Genomic DNA, 20,778 nt, shown 5'->3' with positions numbered 1-20,778 from the left:
AATTTGTTTAAAACTGAGTTGCGATAATATGATGAATATATTGCATGGGCCCGCCGCTAGCAGGGTTGCTATGGTACCAGATGATGTGTTGCATATCAAAATATAATTTCTTCTTGGAAAATGAAGTTGAAGTTCAAGTTGACATGGTTCGCGTACAGGGCATGGTTTAAGTTGTGTATTTCATCTCAGCTGCACTGGGAGATCCAGGAGCGCGATGTTGAAGAGTAATGGGGAGACGACTGAGCCTTGGGGAGCCCCTGTTCTACCGAGAGTGTAGGGATTAGAGGGGACGTCTCCGATCCTCAGTATGGCTCTGCGGTTGGAAACAAAATCAACAATGTAGTTGTAGGTGCTCTCCTCGCATCCTGTGCCGGCCAAGTTGCGAAGGATCGCCTCGTATGCCATGTTATCAAAGACTCCTTCAAGTCCAGAGCGAGGATAGCTGTCGGGAAAAAACGCGTTGCACGTTGCAAGGTGAGGGTGTTCTTTTCAAGTCTAATGGGCACGTCTTGTACCCCTAGATGTTCCTGAAGCCATACATTGTGTCGTATATTTGTTGCGTTGCGTCAAGATGGTTTTGAAGTCTTTTTAGTATGATTCACTCTGTATTTTTTCCAATACAAGATGTTAGTTATGTCGTCGCCGGTTCTCTGTGTGGCGATTTGCCGGGTATTGGGATAAAGCGAACTTGTTCCTTTGATCGGGCAGTTTTCCATTCATCCAAAAGGAGCACTTGGGGAGAGGGAAGAAATCAAGTACGGAATATTAAAAGTTTATGTTAAAAAAAGGAGGCTATACAATTTGATTAATAGAGATAAGAAACTTCGGCCTTGAATGTTCGTTAGAAATAGCTGATTGCCTAAAACAGTGAGAGCTTGCTTCTTGGCTAGTTGGTAAATTATTTGCGCAAATAGAAATTAACGAAGACGAAGGACCGCGGAACACAAGATGCCCACTTACGAAAGAGCAACTATCAACTGGTCTTTATTTTCTGACCCTATCGAAAAACATTGGAAACAAAAACATAGAAAGACAAACATTCAAAACCACCACACCAAACCCTATCTGTATCCAATTCTTGATAGTTGTCGTCACCTCTCTTTCTCGCGGTCTCACTCAGACCTGCCACACGCGCCGGCCTTCCCCTCTCTCTCGCTCACTGTCACACGGGGAGCGTCTTTCTGCAAGAGGTTAATTTGCTTGTTCTTTAGAAGCACAAATGACTGGCTGACGCATGCGCCATGGCTGCCTGATGCCATACTTATGGCTTCTATAACCTCGCTGGTCGTTCTGCTGTGGGAGAGTGCCAATACTGTTGTTTCTTCGAACTTCGGTTCGCATTTGCATTTTTTTGGAATGATCGGCCAAATGCCCAGGCGCTTGTAGCTTCCCGCATGCGTTCCTATGCTCTCGCAGCCGCTCGCTCAGGCACCTTCCGGTTTATCATATAGAGGACCTCCCACACTCCAACGGAATTTTGTAAACGACTTGGGACTCGCACCTAACGGGCGGGTTTCTGTGTTTTACCTCACAGTGGGGGCGTTCAGCGTCATCCTTGTTCACCCGCTGCACAGTCCCTTCAGCTTGTGTGGGGCGGAAAAAAAAAACAACTTTCACGTTGTATCTATCGGCAACCTTCTTCAGCCCGTGTGAGACGTTGTGGATGTACGAAATGACTGCCAGTGGTCTTCTGTCTTCCTTCTCTTGCTGATACCCGATACCGCGTTTTACTTTTTTTCAGGCATTTCTTTTCCACGCCCAGGAGGAGTGGTTCTGGAAAGCAGCTTTTTTTGAGCCGTCCGATCTGCACATTCAGGCTTTCTTTTACGGCGTGGTGGCAAGATTTTGACAGAGCCTGCAGTATGCACGCTGTGGCAATTCCTCGTTTTACCAGTTCAGAGTGCCCGGATATAGTGTGGGAGCAATTTTTCCTGTCTCCTGGTCAGGTACTTCAACAAGCGTGGTCACCTTGCAGTGCGAGGCTGACGTGCAAAAACTGAAGGCGCCCGTCTTCTGGAAGCTCGTGCGTGAATTTGAAGCCTGCATGAGCACTGCTGAAGGCTTCAAAAACCTTCGCTACTGTGTCTTCCAGTTCTCCCCACGGGAAGCACACGAGGAAGTCGTGCACGTACCGGAAGCAGCGCGTGACGCCCATCCCCTTCAAAACGGGCTGTCACGTGCGGTTCCCCCTTGACAGGTATTTATCGCAGAGTACTGGTGCAATGCACAAACCTATAGATATGCCGTCCTTCTGCGCGAAGACACGAAGGGCACCCGGAATGCATCCAGGGAAAGTTGAAGCAGCCTTGTAGCTGCCGTGTAGCTGCCTAAGGCAAAATTATTGCTGTGGAAGTTTGAAGAGGAAAATGTATCGATTTTGGCCATGTATACAGCATTCTATGGATGTAATAAAAAAATGTCTCGGTGCATCTAAGTCTGTCTACGCGATTTGAAGTCGAAAATATTATAGCCGGGTTCCCCAAGCGATATTTATTGGACTTCTTACGGCTACATCATGTTGTTTCTTTCTTCGCTTTAGTTACTTCGTCGTTTGGCGCGAATTACAACTCCCAGAAAACTGGCGAACCCTCCCGCCACAGGTTATCCTCAGTCAAACACAAAAGTTTACTATGGTTATGGTGCAGGAGTGTTGGTTCCATCATATTCACATCCTTCTCGATCTGAACTCAACTCCACGCTATACTCGGTGACAACTTAAAGGAGTACTGACACGAAATTTCAAAGCTGAGATAACTATGTAAAACGCTTCCTTTTTATCAGGAGATATCTCCCAGCAAGTTTCAACAGCAACCGTTCAGCGAAACATATTTAAAATCCATTTTAATCTTCGCCCGCACGAGAAAGCCCAGAGCGGGCCGACGTGACATCATCTGCTACGTGCCCCAAACTGCCGACGTCGGGGCTCCCGTGACGAAGCCGACGCGCTGGCTGTGGTTGGCGCGCGCTGCTCGGGCGTGTGTACACGTCATGGTTTTGGGACTGACGTCATGCTGCCCGGGCCTGTGGGGACGGCGAAAACCTCGGCCGGTCTGGGCGCGCGCGTGCGCTCGCTCGCGCGCGCTTCCAGAGAGGCAGCGATGCGGCAAGAATGGTGACGTCATGTTATACATGCTGTCATGGCGGCCGCTCCGTGTTTTTCAGTCGAAACCGAAACTGGCACGAATAAACGACGCCGTAAATGAATGTTTACGCTGCGCTCGACCGTCTAATTTGTCATTCTATGATTAGTGGGCTGGTAGGCACGCATAGCAGCGAAAAAAACGTAACATAAAAATTTCGTGTCAGTACTCCTTTAAGAACGGCACCAGAAGTTGCCGCTGTTCCTTATCACCGTAGCCGGATGTTTCTCCGCGCGGTGCAAGTAGGGCGTTACTGGGAATATTTTGAACATGTCGTGAGCCGTTCCCGTGATTTTTTGGAGTTAATATGCTTATAAACGACTCCAGTGACGACAAACAAACTGCGTGAGACAAGGCAGACAATATCACGCATTCTTAGCAAACCCCTTTCAAAACGCGCGCGCACTGACGCCACGGGTCCGGCGCTTTGGTGGAGTGATACACTACATGAGGTGGTGCCGTTCTTGAGTTGTAACCGAGTATAGTGTCACTCCTGTTCCGCCGCTGGCAACGTTCTGACGTATCGTGGAAATAAGGCATTCAGCTCCTGCTCCGAAGACGAAATCCATTCCCCCAAAAACTCCAATGTATCCAATTTTCTTATGAAAATAAGTCAGTTAATACTAGAATTTAATCCACGTAAGCACTTAGCACTTTTCACAATATCTGGCAGATAAGAACGTGCTATTTCGGTCCCGCCGCCAACACTTTTTTTCGCAGTGGGGAATTTAACGCAGTTCTATTTAAATTCCCCAGGCGGGATTGCTTTGGTTATCTTCCACGGTCACAAATGCCTTTCAATTCCAGAAAAGAGGTACTGTAGCAGCCCGCTTTTAAGCCTACTTGCCGAACAGGAATTAACTTCCAATTCACATACTTAGTGGGAGGGTCTCCCACGGGCTAACACGGGCTCTCCCACGGCCAGAACTTGTCGAACTGTGGGCTCGAAGCTTTTCTTCTCCAGTTTGTCTACTTAGTCGTATAGATAATTCCCTCTCGAAGTATTTTTGTGCTCACCATTTCTACAGTGTCGTGCATGCGATAAAGAAAGCGGTTCTTACCAAGGTCAAGTTAGGGAAGGCCTCCAGGTGAAGCGGCCATGATTGATCATCCACAATGTGCCAGTGAAGAACGTTGAACTTGTTGTACGCCATAGCGTCCTGTGTGACGCCAAGAAAATAAATTACTACCGGGTGCAAAGCCCAACATAAAACACAGTCGCCCAGATAAACGAATTTTTAAGGCATCCGACATAGTCAGAAGGTGTGGGTTTGGTGCTGGGACTGAAAGCGCGTTTTCTCCCTGATTCTTTTCTAAACATGCCAAAAAAATGTTAACCGCGCTAATCAAGTATGAGTACAAAATAGTCATTATAAAAAAGGTTTTACGTATTTGCTGATGGTTTCCTCGATGTTCTGCACTGCTGTATATATATATATATATATATATATATATATATATATATAGTATAAGTAAAGAGTCGGATACACAGCAAGAACAATAACAAACAATGTTTACTTACGTAGCGGCAACGGGACTTGCCTTCATCAGAGTAAAGTTACATGATTTTGCTGTCGCAAACATTTTGAACACATTTCTTATATAGGTTTGCATAAAACTGTGAGAAAGAGCGGACAATGTTTCGGAAATGGGGAGTGTGCATACAGTCAGGCTACGCCTATGTTACAACATCAACAAACAAACAAGAAAAATAAAAAATAAAAAATGGAGGGGGAGCGAGAGAGAGAAAAAGGGGTCGTGTTAACAATGCAGCGTTCAAGGTTGCACCATGACGGGTCAACGTATGCCGCCCGGGCTGCTAGTTCAGACAATGGGGGAAACTGGACAACTGCGGTTTGAAAAGAAAGGGAAGAGTATACACTGAGGTATTCAGTGACTGCTGAGACTGGTTCGGGGGGAAGCGAAGATGGGTGTGCCCCCCGCTGGTCAAGAGAATAGATAGGGGGCTCTATTCTCTTGACCAGCGGGGGGCACACCCATCTTCGCTTCCCCCCGAACCAGTCTCAGCAGTCACTGAATACCTCAGTGTATACTCTTCCCTTTCTTTTCAAACCGCAGTTGTCCAGTTTCCCCCATTGTCTGAACTAGCAGCCCGGGCGGCATACGTTGACCCGTCATGGTGCAACCTTGAACGCTGCATTGTTAACACGACCCCTTTTTCTCTCTCTCGCTCCCCCTCCATTTTTTATTTTTTATTTTTCTTGTTTGTTTGTTGATGTTGTAACATAGGCGTAGCCTGACTGTATGCACACTCCCCATTTCCGAAACATTGTCCGCTCTTTCTCACAGTTTTATGCAAACCTATATAAGAAATGTGTTCAAAATGTTTGCGACAGCAAAATCATGTAACTTTACTCTGATGAAGGCAAGTCCCGTTGCCGCTACGTAAGTAAACATTGTTTGTTATTGTTCTTGCTGTGTATCCGACTCTTTACTTATACTATTTCTGCGCGCTTTGTGAGTTTATCTTTTTCTAGATTTATATATATATATATATATATATATATAATCAGTGTGTCGAACCGAAAAAAATACCGGTTCGGTTACAGCCCTGGTTCAGGCGAACTAATTTTGTTCCGGTTCACTTCCGGTTCGACAAAATCCCGTACCCAACCGGTTCGGGAACCAGTTCGATGAGTTGAATTATCACTGACATTAGAAAAAAAACATTTAGAAGTTTAAAACGAGTCAAATAAAAAAACAAAAAAATAAAACTGCTGCTATTCCCCACGGGCAGTGGCGCAATTGCAAAGCAAACTTTAAACAATTACGAGATATTGGAAAAACGGATGAAGTGGCGACAATTTACCACCTACTTTCGCTCCCAGACTTTATGTTGTCCTAGCGACTATTCATAAAGCCACCGCCAACTGACATGACGGTTGGATATATTTTCTGGCCTTTCCTTTTTTGTTGAAATCGCAATCGTCGCTATGGAATCATCCATCGCGCCTTCTTTGAAGCCTTAAATTTAGGCCTGGGTACTGGCGCGTTCAAATACCAGCGCTTAATACCAATGGCGCACATTTTATATATTTGTAACAAAACAGAAGAATCCTGACAAGCACATATTTACTACCAGTGAATTAGATTATTTGGTCACCCTGAATAATTTGTTAGCTGGTCACCCTGAATAATTTGTTAGCTGTCACCTTATCAAATTAGTTAGCCACACTTTTGTTAAAAGTGAGCTTTAGTTAACGCTCAGTAACGGCATTATTGCTCTTACCACTGCAATTCCTTTTGCGATAGCTATACCGGATGTGTGCATTCCAATAAGTATGTCATCGCACCGCCTGACCCCCGGCCATCGTTCCGTTTGCTACATTGCGGAATCTTATAACAGATTATGCTGCTACAAAATGAAAGGGAAATTTGACGCGCGGAGCATGAGATGGGACTTTTTTGGGTAGACGCTATTTAATTCGTCTACAGCAGAACTCCCCTCCGGAACGAGTAGCAGAAATTATGTAGCGAGTTGGGCAGTCAGTACAAGTGCACCTTCAAAAAAAAGCAGATCAGTAAGAGACAAAACTGCAGAACAAGCAGAAAAGATTATCCCTGGGCGAATGGGGCAGTGTGAGGTCTGGCCTGCCTTTCTGCACGTGTCATCTGCTTTATTACTGTTTGAGCTTCCAAGACAAGGTCGAGGGCTGCAGTTTCTTGCCACGGGATTTTTTTTGCCATGGAGTTAATTTCGCACCTTAACAGTATTTCCTGACATATCTGTTGTTATTTTTATCAGTAAAAAATGGATCTTGTCCACTGTACTGTCCTCAAAAACTGACCACGGAACTGACTTCCTTCACATTGATAACAGATTTGGTTGTGAAAGGCAGCAAAGAAAAGTATAAAGCAATATCCACGTTTTGATGCTTTTTTTTACTTATTTGGTTTTAATTACGTTTTGCGTAATATTTTAAAATAGCGTGATTCGCCTTTTCTTTTTTATTGTTTTCCGTGTAAACACATTTAAAAAAATCTTCCGCATTTGATGCCCCGTGGTATACTTCTGCTCCGAGGCGCAGCTTATCTTGCAGTCCACGGAAGACGCATTTTAACCAGCTGGTGATATTAAACGTGGATCAAAATCTCTATACACGGACGTTCTCTATTTCCATCTACATCAGAAAAACGGTTCTGGGGAAAAAAGATCGATGCCACTTGTGGTCAGCAGCCAACGGCTTAGCCACTGTGCAGCTCCGGCGGTCACACTTGTCTAGTATTAGGAATTTCCACGTGTCGGACCTTTTAAGCAAATTGTGATATGCAAGAAGTTTGCACACATCGGGTGTGGGCTTTCCCTGTTGCACAGTGGAGCACTCCTGCAGCCTGACTGCTCCAATAAAGTCGCAGCTATGGAAGGGCCAAGTCATTTTATATTCCCTGCAAGCTGCTGAGAATGACATTTCGTTTGGTCAGCTTGCACTTAGCTCGCGCTTCCATTAGCAACAGACCATTTCTACATTGGTGCTCATTTATTTCCCCTCTTGTTACATAGAGCGTGGTAGTGTTCAATTGTCCGGAGGGGAAAGTGCGCGAGCGGGTACGAAGCTGCTGGCACGTGAAAGAAAAAAAAGGCCTGAATTGCATTGCCTGTGCAATATCAACAACAAAGGGTCGAACCGCTTCGGCATGAACCGGTAACCGTTATTTCTTTTTTTCAGTTCAGTTCCGGTTCGGGTTCAGCGTGCTCAAAAAATAACGGTCCGGGTTCGGGTTCAGCTCCGGCCAAAATACCGGTTCAGTTCCGGTTTTCAGTTATGTTCAGTCCCAGTTCGACACCCTAATATATATATATATATATTATATATATATATATATTATAAGAGGGTTTTCAGGCTTTATTCTTCAGCCGCACCAGCAGCAGCGGTAGCACCGAAGCACCAAGTCGCGCTGACCAGCAAGTCGAGACGGAGAGCCAACGAGACGAGACTTCTTCTTCGTCCCAGCGATGGCGATGGGACATCCACGAGTTGGTGCCTCTTCCATGTGTGGCTTCTGTGTCACATACCCACGTATTGCGAATGACCAGTGCTGTCCACGCTCCTACATTATTTAAACGAGTATGGTGTTGGCGATGGTCTTCCTTACAATTGCCCCCGGGAACGAAAGAGCCATCCTGGCGACTCAGGGAGATGAAACTACGACGGGGTCAATGTAAGTCTTGAGGCGCTGAACATGGACTATATCTTTGCCGCGGCAACGCTGATCGGGCGACGGAGTGAGAGGCTCAACCACATAATTTACTGGAGACGTCCGCTTGACGATGCGGTAGGGACCCTGGTAGCGCGAAAGCAGTTTACTGCTCAAGCCTGGCGACGACATTGGAACCCACAGCCAGACAAGCGACCCTGGTGAGTAGGTAGGGGCGGGAGTCGTTTCGTCGTGGTGCGACTTCTGACGCTGCTGATCTTCCGTAGTTAACGATCGGGCCAACTGACGACACTCTTCGGCGTGCTTGGCAACGTCGGAGATGGGCGTGCACTCTGACTCATCGGGCCGATATTGAAGTATGGTGTCCAGTGTGCATGAAGGCTCACGGCCATACAAAAGAAAAAACGGAGAGAAGCCGGTCGTGGCCTGCGTGGCGGTGTTGTATGCGTAGGTCACGAATGGTAGTACTGCGTCCCAGTCGGAATGGTCCGCCGCGACGTACATAGCAAGCATGTCACTCAGAGTGCGGTTGAAACGTTCGGTCAGTCCATTGGTCTGAGGGTGATACGCCGTGGTGGTGCGATGGATCGTGCGGCAGGATTTAAGAAGGGCCTCTATAACTTCAGACAGAAAAACCCTTCCTCGATCACTGAGGAGTTCACGCGGCGCCCCATGCCGTAAAATGAAGTGCCGAAGTAGGAAGGAGGCTACTTCGCGTGCGGTAGCAGCAGGCAGAGCGGCAGTCTCGGCGTACCGGGTCAAGTAGTCGACAGCAACAACGACCCATCGGTTGCCATCTGCAGTGCAAGGAAGAGGTCCATAAAGGTCGATTCCTACACGGTCGAATGGTCTTGCTGGACACGGTAAGGGCTGCAAAGGCCCAGTTCCTTGGCGGGGAGGATATTTTCGGCGTTGGCATCGAACACACGAACGGACGTATTGACGAACGAAGCGGTACATGCCTCGCCAGTAGTACCGCAAGCGCAAACGCTGGTATGTTTTGGGGACACCAGCATGGGCGCAATGTGGCTCTTCGTGAAAATAGGCACACATTTCAGAGCGTAGGTGGCGCGGAATTACTAAGAGCCACTTGCGACCTTCGGGTTGGTAGTTGCGACGGAAAAGCAGTCCGTCGCGAAGGGCAAAGTGCGACGCTTGCCGGCGTAGTGTCCGAGATGCAGCGTTCGTTGATGAGCCAGACAGAAAGTCCAACATGGAGCAAATCCAAGGGTCTTTCTTTTGCTCGGACGACATAGAGTGGATCTCCAATGGCGACACGTAGCAGTCGGAGCTCGAGACCCGGTCGCTGTCATGAGGCAGCGGGGAGTGCGAAAGGGCATCAGCATCATTGTGCCGCCGGCCTGAGCGATACGTGACGCGAATGTCATACTCCTGTAACCGCAAAGCCCAGCGCGCTAGCCGCCCGGAAGGATCTTTGAGCGAGGACAACCAACAAAGCGCGTGGTGATCTGTGACAACATGGACAGGGCGCCCGTAGAGGTACGGGCGGAACTTCGCAAGCGCCCAAATAACGGCCAGGCATTCTCTCTCGGTCACAGAATAATTTGTCTCGGCCTTTGTTAGCGTGCGACTTGCATAAGCAACGACATACTCGTCATATCCTGCCTTGCGCTGAGCGAGAACTGCCCCCAAACCAACTCCGCTCGCGTCCGTGTGAATTTCGGTAGGGGCCTCAGGATCGAAATGGCGCAGGATTGGCGGAGATGTGAGGAGATGGCGCAGTTTAGTAAATGCGTCGTCGCAGGCCGTGGACCACTCACAGATGCTGCCTTCTTTGCTGAGGAGCTTTGTCAAAGGCGCGATGAGAGATGCAAAGTTGCGAACGAATCGGCGAAAGTATGAACACAGCCCAATGAAGCTGCGGAGGGCCTTCACAGTTGTCGGCTTGGGAAATTCCGCCACAGCACGTAACTTGGCAGGATCGGGCAGGACACCAGCTTTAGAGACAACGTGGCCAAGGATAGTAAGCTCTCGGGCAGCAAAACGGCACTTCTTCAGGTTGAGCTGAAGGCCTGCGGTCGTCAAGCGCCTCAAAATCTGCTCAAGTCGAATCAGGTGCGTCGAAAAATCGGGAGAGAAGATCACAATATCATCGAGGTAACAAAGGCACGTCTGCCATTTGAGTCCACGAAGAATATTATCCATCATCCGCTCGAAGGTTGCAGGCGCATTGCAGAGGCCAAACGGCATAACGTTAAACTCGTACAGGCCGTCAGGAGTAATAAAGGCCGTTTTTGCACGATCAGCCTCTGCCATGGGAACCTGCCAATAACCCGAGCGTAAATCAATGGAGGAAAAGAACTCTGCGCCTTGTAGACAATCAAGGGCGTCATCAATTCGCGGCAACGGATATACGTCTTTGCAAGTTATCTGGTTGAGCCGGCGGTAATCGACGCAAAACCGAATAGAGCCGTCCTTCTTCTTGACAAGTACTACCGGCGATGCCCATGGACTGGTGGAGGGTCGAATCACACCGCGTTGGAGCATGTCCTCGACTTGTTCATCGATTACGCGGCGTTCAGTGGGGGAGACACGGTAGGGACGTTGCCGTAAGGGTGCGTGACCACCGGTATCGATGGTGTGTTCGACTGTGGTGGTACGTCCCAGACCAGTCTGGACAGAATCAAAAGACGTCCGAAATCGGTTCAGCAGTGCGAGAAGCTGGTCTCGTTGGGACGGTGAAAGGTCGGCATCAATGGCGCGAAGGAAGACGTCTGCAGACGGGGAGGATTTTGCTTCTGAAGGAGCACACAGTCCACTGATTTCAAGCGGGGTTGAATCGTCGGGCACAGCCACAGCGACAACAGAATGAACGGTCTCGACATGGCCGACGCACTCTCCGCGTTGCAAGGTGCACGGACACGACCCGTAGTTGGAAAGGAGAAGTGTAGTTTGGCAGTTACGAATGGGAAGCAGGGAGAAAGGAAGCCGAAGACAACGTCGCTGGTGAAACAGGTCAGAAGGCGTAAAGAGTACTGTCGCATTGGACAGAAGTGGGCAGGATAAAGAAGCTAGCACGGCAGAATGAGGAGGAATGCTAACTTCTTCCGTGAGGACCAGTTTGATGGCAGAAGGAGCGGGCGGTTCACCGGTGGTTTGATCCATGAACGGGAAGAGCTCTACTTCGGCACGGCCACAGTCGATGACAGCTCTATGTTCAGAAAGGAAGTCCCACCCCAGTATGACATCGTGGGAACAGGAAGGCAGGACAACGAACTGAACAGCATACATGACGTCCTGAATAACGACACGGGCAGTGCACATGCCAGTTGGATCAATGGGATGAGCCGTAGCAGTCCGTAATGAGAATCCAAGATGCGGCGTCCTAACCTTCTTCAAGCGGCGGCAAAGTTTGGCGTCCATGACAGAAACGGCGGCTCCAGTATCGACAAGGGCTAAGACTTCAGCGCCATCTATGGTAATACGAATGACGTTTGCGGGAGAGGGAGGAGGCCTTGGGCAGATCGACGACGGCGCAGTTCTTGCCTCCGGAACTGCGGCGCCTAGTTTTCCGCTTCCGTTGGAACAGGACGACGACGCATGGGAGATAGTGAGCGGCGTCGCGGAGATGAAGACCGACGGCTTCTGAAGTCACGACTATCGGGCGGCATAGACGTCATCGGCGAATACGCGGTGGCTTCCTGCATGAGTGGGGAATGGGCGTAGGAAGAAGCTGCGGCAGGGTTGCGTCCTGTCACCGTGGCGCGGCGGCAATAGCGTGCCACGTGTCCAGGAGCCCTACAGGCGAAGCAAATTGGGCGATTGTCCAGCGTCCTCCAAGGGTTGGTGAGCGAGGAACCAGACAACACCGGCGGACGTAAAGGCCGGGTGGTGGGAAAACGACGGGGCTCCGAGGCATGTACCTGGCAGCGACTTCAGCGTAAGGTCGTTGAGGGATAGAGTCGGCAAAGTGTATTGGAGCGGCCATCGTCACGGGGTGCATAGAGTCTGCATAAGGCAGGGTTGAAGTCGCTGGAGCTTGGGGTATGGTGGCGGCATAGGGCACAGGGGCAACAACGGGGCTTGACGGCAGTGCAGCTGGGAGGGAGTCAGCGACTTGCTGCTGGATAACGGTCCTGAGTTCAGGGCTGAGAGAAGATTTTTGCTCGGGCACATAGTTGATGATGGACAACTGCCGAGCCACTTCCTCTCGCACAAACTGCTGGATCCGTTGCAACAAGGTACCGTCGCCGTCATCAGCGGCCAAGCTGGAGACAAACTGATTTTCTGCGAGGGGTCGCCGAGTGAGAGCCCTTTGCTTCCGCAACTCGTCGTAACTTTGACAAATAGTAACGACCTCGGCCACAGTTTGGGGGTTTTTCGCCAACAGCATATGGAAGGCATCGTCGTCTATGCCTTTCAGAATGTGTTTTATCCTTTCTGGTTCGGGCATGGCACTGTCAATCTTACGGCACAGGGCGACAACATCCTCAATGTAAGAAGTGAAGTTTTCACCCCTTTTCTGTGCCCGCTCACGCAAGCGCTGCTCTGAGAGGAGTTTTCGAGCAGCGGGGCGACCGAATGATTTTATGAAGTCGTCTTTAAACTCAGGCCACGTTTTAAGACGTGCCGCGTTGTTCCAGAACCATTGCTCTGCGAGCCCAGTCAAGGAAAATTCGACATTATTCAGCTTGAGGCGGTCGTCCCAGTGGTTATGGGTACTCACTCTTTCAAAAGTAGCAAGCCAGTCCTCTGCGTCTTTCTCGTCGGTGCCGTTGAATGAGGGAGGGTCCCGCTCACGAATTGCACCCGCGCAGACGATGGGTGTTGGGGCAGGCCGGGGGTCATCGTTGCGAGACATGCTGGGAGGGTCGAGTGTCCGGTTGCGGAGCTCCAGCGTAAGAGAACGAAGATCGTTGCACCTCCACCAAAACTATAAGAGGGTTTTCAGGCTTTATTCTTCAGCCGCACCAGCAGCAGCGGTAGCACCGAAGCACCAAGTCGCGCTGACCAGCAAGTCGAGACGGAGAGCCAACGAGACGAGACTTCTTCTTCGTCCCAGCGATGGCGATAGGACATCCACGAGTTGGTGCCTCTTCCATGTGTGGCTTCTGTGTCACATACCCACGTATTGCGAATGACCAGTGCTGTCCACGCTCCTACATTATTTAAACGAGTATGGTGTTGGCGATGGTCTTCCTTACAATATATATATATATATATATATATATATATATATATATATATATATATATATACACAGTTGAACACGGATATATCGAACACGCATATATCGAATTATTGTCTATATCGAACAGTGCAAACATCCCCTTGAAAATCCCATGCAAAAGTATAGGGCTGTTGTGCGCGTGTATCGAACTCCTGATCACGGGCAAATTCGATATATCGAATTCCGCACCGAAGGCTCCCCTGAAAGTTTGCGTCCTCTGATGGGGTGGAGTTGATGATAATGTTGACTCATCGCAGGCGCTGCCTGGCTTGGTGATACAGTGGCGGCTTCCGCGGCATTATGTCGCTTCGATGGCCTTCAACAGCTGTTTTCACGCTAGCACGAGGGGCAGCTCCATGATAGCTAGAACGCGGATAATGGTTGGGGCGAAAGGACATAAAGGAGCAAAAGAAATTGACCGGAGGCATTCTTTTTCTGTGACTGAGCTGTTTGGTGGCTCGTGCAGGGGGACCGATGCGGCGTTGTATGTTTGTTTTGTACAAGGAATTTATTTCGGAGCAACGAAGGCGGGAATTCGTCGGGTGCAGGCTGCTGAAAAGATGTTGGTTTAAAAGGAGTTCGGAATTCCTCGCAGTAGTTTTGAAGGCGATGCACCCATCAACGTTGACGTAAAGGCGAATGCAGCACAACCCGCCCCGGCTATTCCGGAGCGTGTCGGGTGCAAAGCGACTTCGTTGCATGCCTCCAGATGGGGGAGGTGTTCGGTTCGGATACTGAAGATAATGGCACGCAGTGCCTGACAACGTTCCCAACCGCCTACTGCAGCCGAGCTTACGTCAGCGTTATTCGCCTCTGTTGTGGCAGAGTGTACAGCGTTGATTTTCTCATTTGTGTGTGTTTGTAATCTTGAAGACAATTTGGCGAACTCTACAACACAGAAGAAAAAACAAGCGAAGCTCAAAGTCATTTCATTGATAATTAAAGTGCCGTGGTCATCATGCTGTGGTTCGAATTTTCCGTGCTTTGACGGTCAAAGCGGTAAATTACCGTTTACCACTACTTCAGAAAACTCTCAGTGATGTGCGGAGTTGTCAGATAATCTTCAGATAGGCCTATTTTATATATCGAATTATCGATATATCCGTGTTCGACTGTATATATATATATATATATATATATATATATATATATATATATATATATATATATATATATATATATATATATATATATATATATATATATATATATATATATATATATATATATATATATATAAGAGCGGAGAGGTTTCTATTTTCTCTTACGAGAAGGAAGGTGACGACGTTGCGCTGCGTGATAGCGTACGGCCCTCGTCGCGCTTTCATACATTGCCTTTTAGACACTGCAGAAAATCATACTGGACGGCAATTTTATCACGCCTTTAGCCTGGTCACTTTTCTTCATGAGTAGTGCGCACGGCATGTTTGTGGAAACCTTGTCCAAGAATGCATTTTTTTTTTTACATTCCCAGTTTCTTCTGTCTTACTCGCTAGCTCATTTCACGATTCAACCCCAACACCGTAAAACGTGACATTACGAAACGTTAGTTCATTTTCTTGCTTACACCATTTCGCGAAACGCCTTCTTGGCAAAAATGTGTAAAAGCATGCAGCAATCGCAAACGGACGTACCAGGTTCTGTTTTATGACTGGCACGGGAAGAAAATGCCGGGCAGTGTCTATGAGAACGCTTCGGTAGGAAAAACGCGGGTTGTCTTGGATTTTGCCACAGTTGATGACGGCCTGCGTTGTAGAAAGTGAACGCAACAATTGAAAAATTACGCGAGATATTTTGCTCGTATAATTCCGCTTAGGCTTTATAGAGAGCTTATTCGCCTGCTTAATTACCGGCCTACACGAAGCGTTTTCTTGCAAAAAGCCATGTTTTTCTGGCAGTGAACATGATCTTCATACAATAGGATTTGTATAATCGGAGAATACTTCCGCGGCTGATTTAGCGACAGTTTCAACAGCTGGCTAAAATTCACGATGGTACATGGGCGCTGACTGATGATTGGTCCCACGCTTACTGAGTGTCCTATAATCAATTTTTTCGTCCCAATACACGGCTCAAAAACCAATTACTTTTCGTTCCTTTTTAACATCGCTCCGGAACGCCTCCATTGTAATGTGCCGGTGTTGAAAGTGTCGTTGGCGGTCCCTTAAGGCACTACGTCATTTTTGTTGTTCTAATAATTTTTTTTTGTGCCTTGGTTTTCTTTTGCGCGCTGTTGCCTCCAGTCTGTTGTTTTTTGTACGTAGTTCCCATATACACCAGGTCCGTCATATTTTAGCGACTGGTGCTGAGATGGACGTCTATGCCACTTTTAAAGTACCTCGACTGCCGATGGGACTTTTCTAAATTGGGCTTTTTTCGCTTTCCGTTGTTACTGCAATGCATTTGGAGGCGTTACCATTTGTTCTCACGTCTTCCGCAATACCACGCATCTCTAGTACATTTTATGTGAAGGATACTTATTTTATGTGAAGGATACTTACGTATTCTAGAAGTGGGTGTGCTTGCACCATTTGGCTGAATGTTTCTAAGCCTGCGAAAAATAAAGAAATATGCTGGAAATTTCCCTAGGCCAATGCGACTCGCCTCCATGGCAAGGAAATTTCCCTAGCTCCCCGAACAATATGTTAGCAGAGTTATCAACCATAAAATAAAAATATTTGCATCACGCGGCTTGCATTTAACCAAGCTGTGATTTTCGATGTTATTTTTGGTGGCATGGCAGGAATAAGCCATCCTGTGAGCGAACGGTTTTAACAATTAAACTATTACCTAGTACTGTGCGCTATTAGTGGTGTTGGTTAGGTTTTATTTGAGCTCGTATAAAAAAATAACGGTACTGCAGCCGTTCAAGCAGCTGGACACTTCGAGCGTGAAGCATTCCCTTCCGGTGTTTCGACTTTACGTCCCACCTGCTGCACGACTTAATTCGTTCTTTTTGTGTTTTCCCCAGGACATTGATGTGCTTTGTATTGAGATACTCCTTGATAATGGGAAACTTACACAAGAATTCGCCTTCTTTAAATCGATTCCCTCCATCAAACAAATCGCCCTAGATGGGCTTCACCACAATTCTCTACAATGACCAATGAGCGTTATGAATTTTCGAATTTCGCGAACGAACAGGACAAGCATGCGATTAGAGTAAAAAAGAATCTGCGCGGCGACAACCGCGCATATGCATGCCTTGTGTTGTTACCCCACCGAGCATTCTATTACTGGACTTAATCGCATGCTGGGCCTCTTCCTGCGCTACACGCGCACATTTGGTCATGCTGATTGGTCGCTTAGAGCCTTTGTACGGAAGCCCACCTGCGGCGAGAGTAAGTAAACAAATCAGTGAAACATTGAACGCCCTCCCCAAAACTCATCGCACCACTTACCCCGCAACGCTCCCCACACCGTCTCCGACTTCAGCAAGGCGTCGGTGGTGCTTGGAATTGTCAGAACATCTGTAAAGTAAAACAACAGCGCCCTTTTTTTTGTTATTTTGTTATTTTGTTTTGTTTTGTTTTTTATACTTTCTATTCCCCATTTCAACGGAAGAGAAAAAAACGCGAGGAGTCACCCGCAAGCCAAGAATATTACAGTTAATGCGAAGAAGGTGGCAAAAATTTGCTATGACCTGTTTGAAGTCAACGACCGGAACAATTGGATACAGTGCGAATAAATACTGGGTAAAAATGCTGCAACCATCGAAAGAAGAAGGTAGGAAGGTCAATGCCGGATCCTAGAGATTTCGGTCGACCTACCAGCTCTTTCCTGTAGAATCAGTTAGATTCTGCTAGGAACTTGTCTCCGGTTCCACATTTCGCAAAACCCGCCTGCGCAATCGATACACGTCGTGCGATCCAGTTCATTCACACTATTCTGTACATACACCCCACATGCGGAGTAAAACCGCAGCCTGCAGCAAGAGAACTGGGGCATGTGGGGACGAGGAAAACCACCAAAACAATTCTATGTGACTTTAGTTTGAAGGAAAGCACGAGACAAAAAAATATCATCGTGTTTCCAAGAACATCGCGCAGGACATTAGACAGGTGGTTTTATTGAAGCATTCCCTTGTTTTTTATTATTTTCTGTAGGCATGTTGGTATCCCTCCTTTCGTGGTTTACATGAAGGATAAAGGATATGACGGTTAGAAAATAATTCAGCGTCGGCTTTCTCGAATATAATGATTTCCGATGGGGTTTCTAGTCATATTAAAGCTGTTAAGGGATCACTATTAAATAACCCATTATCCTTTTCTTCTACTTCAAAACAGCCGGGAAAAATATACCGATGTAGATAACCTAGGCGAATAACGCTGCTGCTTTAACGGTTATGGAATGCGAACACGTCATAAAACTCCACATCCACACTTAACTTGGGGGCAAAAGCATGGCAGTTAGGATGCGAATGCAACCATGCGCGTATCTCAGGATCGAGTTTATACACTCAAGAAACATTTGCGGTCGATTAAAGTTTAATGTGCAGCCTAATTACGCAACGGTCTCCCTAATTATAGCAGTACACGGAACAGAACACAGCTGTGCTCGAAAACCAACTTCTTGCCATGCAACCCTTTCAAAGCAACAGGTCTATACGCCTGCTTTAATGGCAAATTAATTAAGTTACTGGCAGGAACTGCCTGGCCACGCTACGACGCAGTAGTGCGTGGGCGCCTTCGGTTTTCAAAAAAGGACGAAATCTCCGCCGAAAGCCTGTTCTACATGGTGGGTTTTTCGTCTGCGAATTCGGTGGAACGAACATTCGCACTTGCGAAGTTCGCAATGCCGGGACATGTCGTCTACATGGCCTGCAAACGTTGCGATTTTCGCGCTTCATAGGCACATTGTTTGCAGACCGAATTAAGTCTGTCAGGAGCAAAGCTCGTAGTGATGTTAAAAAATAGGTTTTGTTGTGCTTTCTGGGGAAGCTGTTTCAGACTATTTTTGCAGTAAATATGAGTTTATTAGAGGCTTGATTTAATAATCCCCCGTTCTTTATCAATTGATATACGCACACAGCAAAGAAGACAAACACAACCAGCAACCCTAGGTTCGCTTGTGCGTGCCTACCAGAAGTTTGGTGTACCTCAGACGGTTCTTCTTCGGTTCTAATGTACTTTTTCCGAATTGCTCTGATGTCCGCGACACGCGCGGCAACCGGTTAAGCATTCGTTGAAAACTGCGCGCGACATAGTGTTGCGAACACGCGTACGTTTGGGTTTGCGCGCCCGCGCTTTCGCGATGATGATGATGATGATGATGATGATGATTGTTACTGGTGATGATGATTGTTACTGGTTTCCCCTTTGAAGCGGGGTGATGAATGTCATCTATCCAAAAAGGACTAATATAACCATGTTTTACACTCTTGGTTTAATACTAGCGCTGCTTAGAGCAGGCAGTAAAGTTTATTAGGCCCGAAATACTTTCTTTTCCCTGTTACAGGTGGTAACTGTCCTAGGCAATATTCCCCTCTCTGCTTTTCGTCCACCAGCATTCTAATCTTCTTTTCGTCCCCTCGACAGCCTTGAAGTTAACTACCTCTCTGATACCCTTAAATCCTAGGGCTTCTGGAAGCCCAATATTCCCTTCATGTAGATTTGGATGGATACCCTCACATTCTAACACTATGTGCCGCATAGTTTGTTTCTTTTCCGCAGACCACACATACCCCATCATTTTGTGAATACTTCCCCACAAAACTCTTAGTTCGCAGGCAGCCTGCTCTAGCCTCAAAAAGCAAAGCACTGCCCTGGGAATTATCGTAGAAATTTTCCTTTCTGATGTTCATTTTCTCAGCCTTGTACATCTCTAACGGGGTTTTAGCTTCCATTTTTTTCCATCCATTTATTCGTTTCAATCTGCCTTGCCTATTTTTTTGTTACCTTGGCTGTTTTGGATTCTCCACTGTTCTTTCCGTATTTCATCGTTAGCCTTCTAGTCTTTCTTAACCACTGCGTGTCCACGCTTTTCAAGTATAGGTACCTAAAAACCTTAGCTGCCCACCTTCATTGATCCATTGCCCTCAACTTCATCTCAAAGCATATTTTACTCTGAGCTTCTCTAACTTCAAACGACGCCCAGCCCATATCTCCCTGAACTGCTTCGTTAGTTGTTTTTCCATGCGCGCCTAAGGCCAAACGTCCTACCGTTCTCTGGTTTACTTCAAGACCTGATAGAACGTCTGATTTTAAGCAGAGTGCAGCATTCGCAAACGTGAGAACCGGAACCATTACTCCTTTTCACATTCCTCTCACTACTTCATATTAGTATGCCCCCACAGAGCTCTATGCTTCATTATAGCTGCGTTTCGCTTTCCCTTAACCTTAAGTTGCTCCTTAAGTTAACCTTAAGTTTCCCTTAACCCTAAGTTAAGGCGCGTATGCAAGCAACGCCATCTGGTTGCTAAGCGTGCAAATGGTGATGCTGTTCACCTAGCTGTGTTCTTATTGACCGCAAGTTCCGGCCCCTCTACCGGCTCCACGCCGCACTAGCGGCGTTCGCCGAGGATGCACGGCCGTTCCAAACATGTGGCACTTTGCCGAAGCAATGAAGAAAGGTCGTTTTGCCGCACGAGCGGCGCCGCATCTGCGAATTCGCAGGGAAAATCGCGCCATGTAGAACGTGCTTAAAAGTGCCCGGTAGGGTTTTGTTGGGGTTCAGTCATCATTTTCGTACTGCTCAAGCGTCGGTGAAACCTCACTCGCTCTGCGGTTACTGAGGAATGAATACTACAGCTTCCTGCCACTCACAGCTTTCATCCGCTCCAGGCGATGGGTATCCACAGTTCCGGCTGCCGTTTTGCCGTATCATGACACGCAGCCTCACGAGCCTATAAACTCGCATGGTCGCCGAAGGATTGTCGCCGCCGTCGTCATCGTCGCTGTTCAGCAAAGCCGCCACTGCGCTCCAGTTCCACAGACGCTTCTGGTAGCGGGCGATGGTTCTCACCAACACGTCGCAGTCGTAATCGGATGTGATTAGCAACTCCCGAGGGTCGAGAACTCGCACGCGAGAAGTGTGCAGCTTCACGTGCAGCGGGGCGGGCCACAGCAGAGGCAGAGAAAGAGGACGTATCTGCGGGTTGGATTGAATTTAGTTTTCGATGTTGCTAATGACCTAGACACACTTCTTGTTAGAAGATGCCATGACTTCTTTGCAAGAGCGCGCGCAGCTCTAAGCTGAAATAGCCACATGTTCCGTAAAGTATACAAGAAGCACAACAGCAACACTAACTGCGAGGCAAGCTAGTAGGAG

At 47.7% G+C, this 20,778-nt stretch overlaps 1 protein-coding gene across 1 annotated transcript in view; it reads right to left on the bottom strand.

The window, feature by feature from the left end:
* Nucleotides 1–20,388, bottom strand: part of LOC144152154 (beta-hexosaminidase subunit beta-like) — a 50,713-nt gene extending 30,325 nt beyond the window's left edge. The window contains exons 1-5 of the mRNA XM_077683372.1: nucleotides 20,274–20,388; nucleotides 16,911–16,979; nucleotides 16,011–16,060; nucleotides 15,144–15,254; nucleotides 4,202–4,300 (exon numbers count right to left, since the gene is read on the bottom strand). Coding sequence (XP_077539498.1) covers nucleotides 4,202–4,300; nucleotides 15,144–15,254; nucleotides 16,011–16,060; nucleotides 16,911–16,979; nucleotides 20,274–20,367 — 423 coding nt within the window. The 5' untranslated portion in view covers nucleotides 20,368–20,388. The remainder of the gene's footprint in view (nucleotides 1–4,201; nucleotides 4,301–15,143; nucleotides 15,255–16,010; nucleotides 16,061–16,910; nucleotides 16,980–20,273) is intronic.
* Between the last annotated feature and the right edge of the window lie 390 nt (nucleotides 20,389–20,778).

The sequence above is a fragment of the Haemaphysalis longicornis genome, unplaced genomic scaffold, assembly GCF_048455015.1.
Source record: "Haemaphysalis longicornis isolate Haplotype H1 unplaced genomic scaffold, Haemaphysalis longicornis Haplotype H1 scaffold_9, whole genome shotgun sequence".
In the NCBI taxonomy this organism is placed as follows: domain Eukaryota; kingdom Metazoa; phylum Arthropoda; class Arachnida; order Ixodida; family Ixodidae; genus Haemaphysalis; species Haemaphysalis longicornis.
This window is presented reverse-complemented; position numbering and strand designations above follow the sequence as displayed.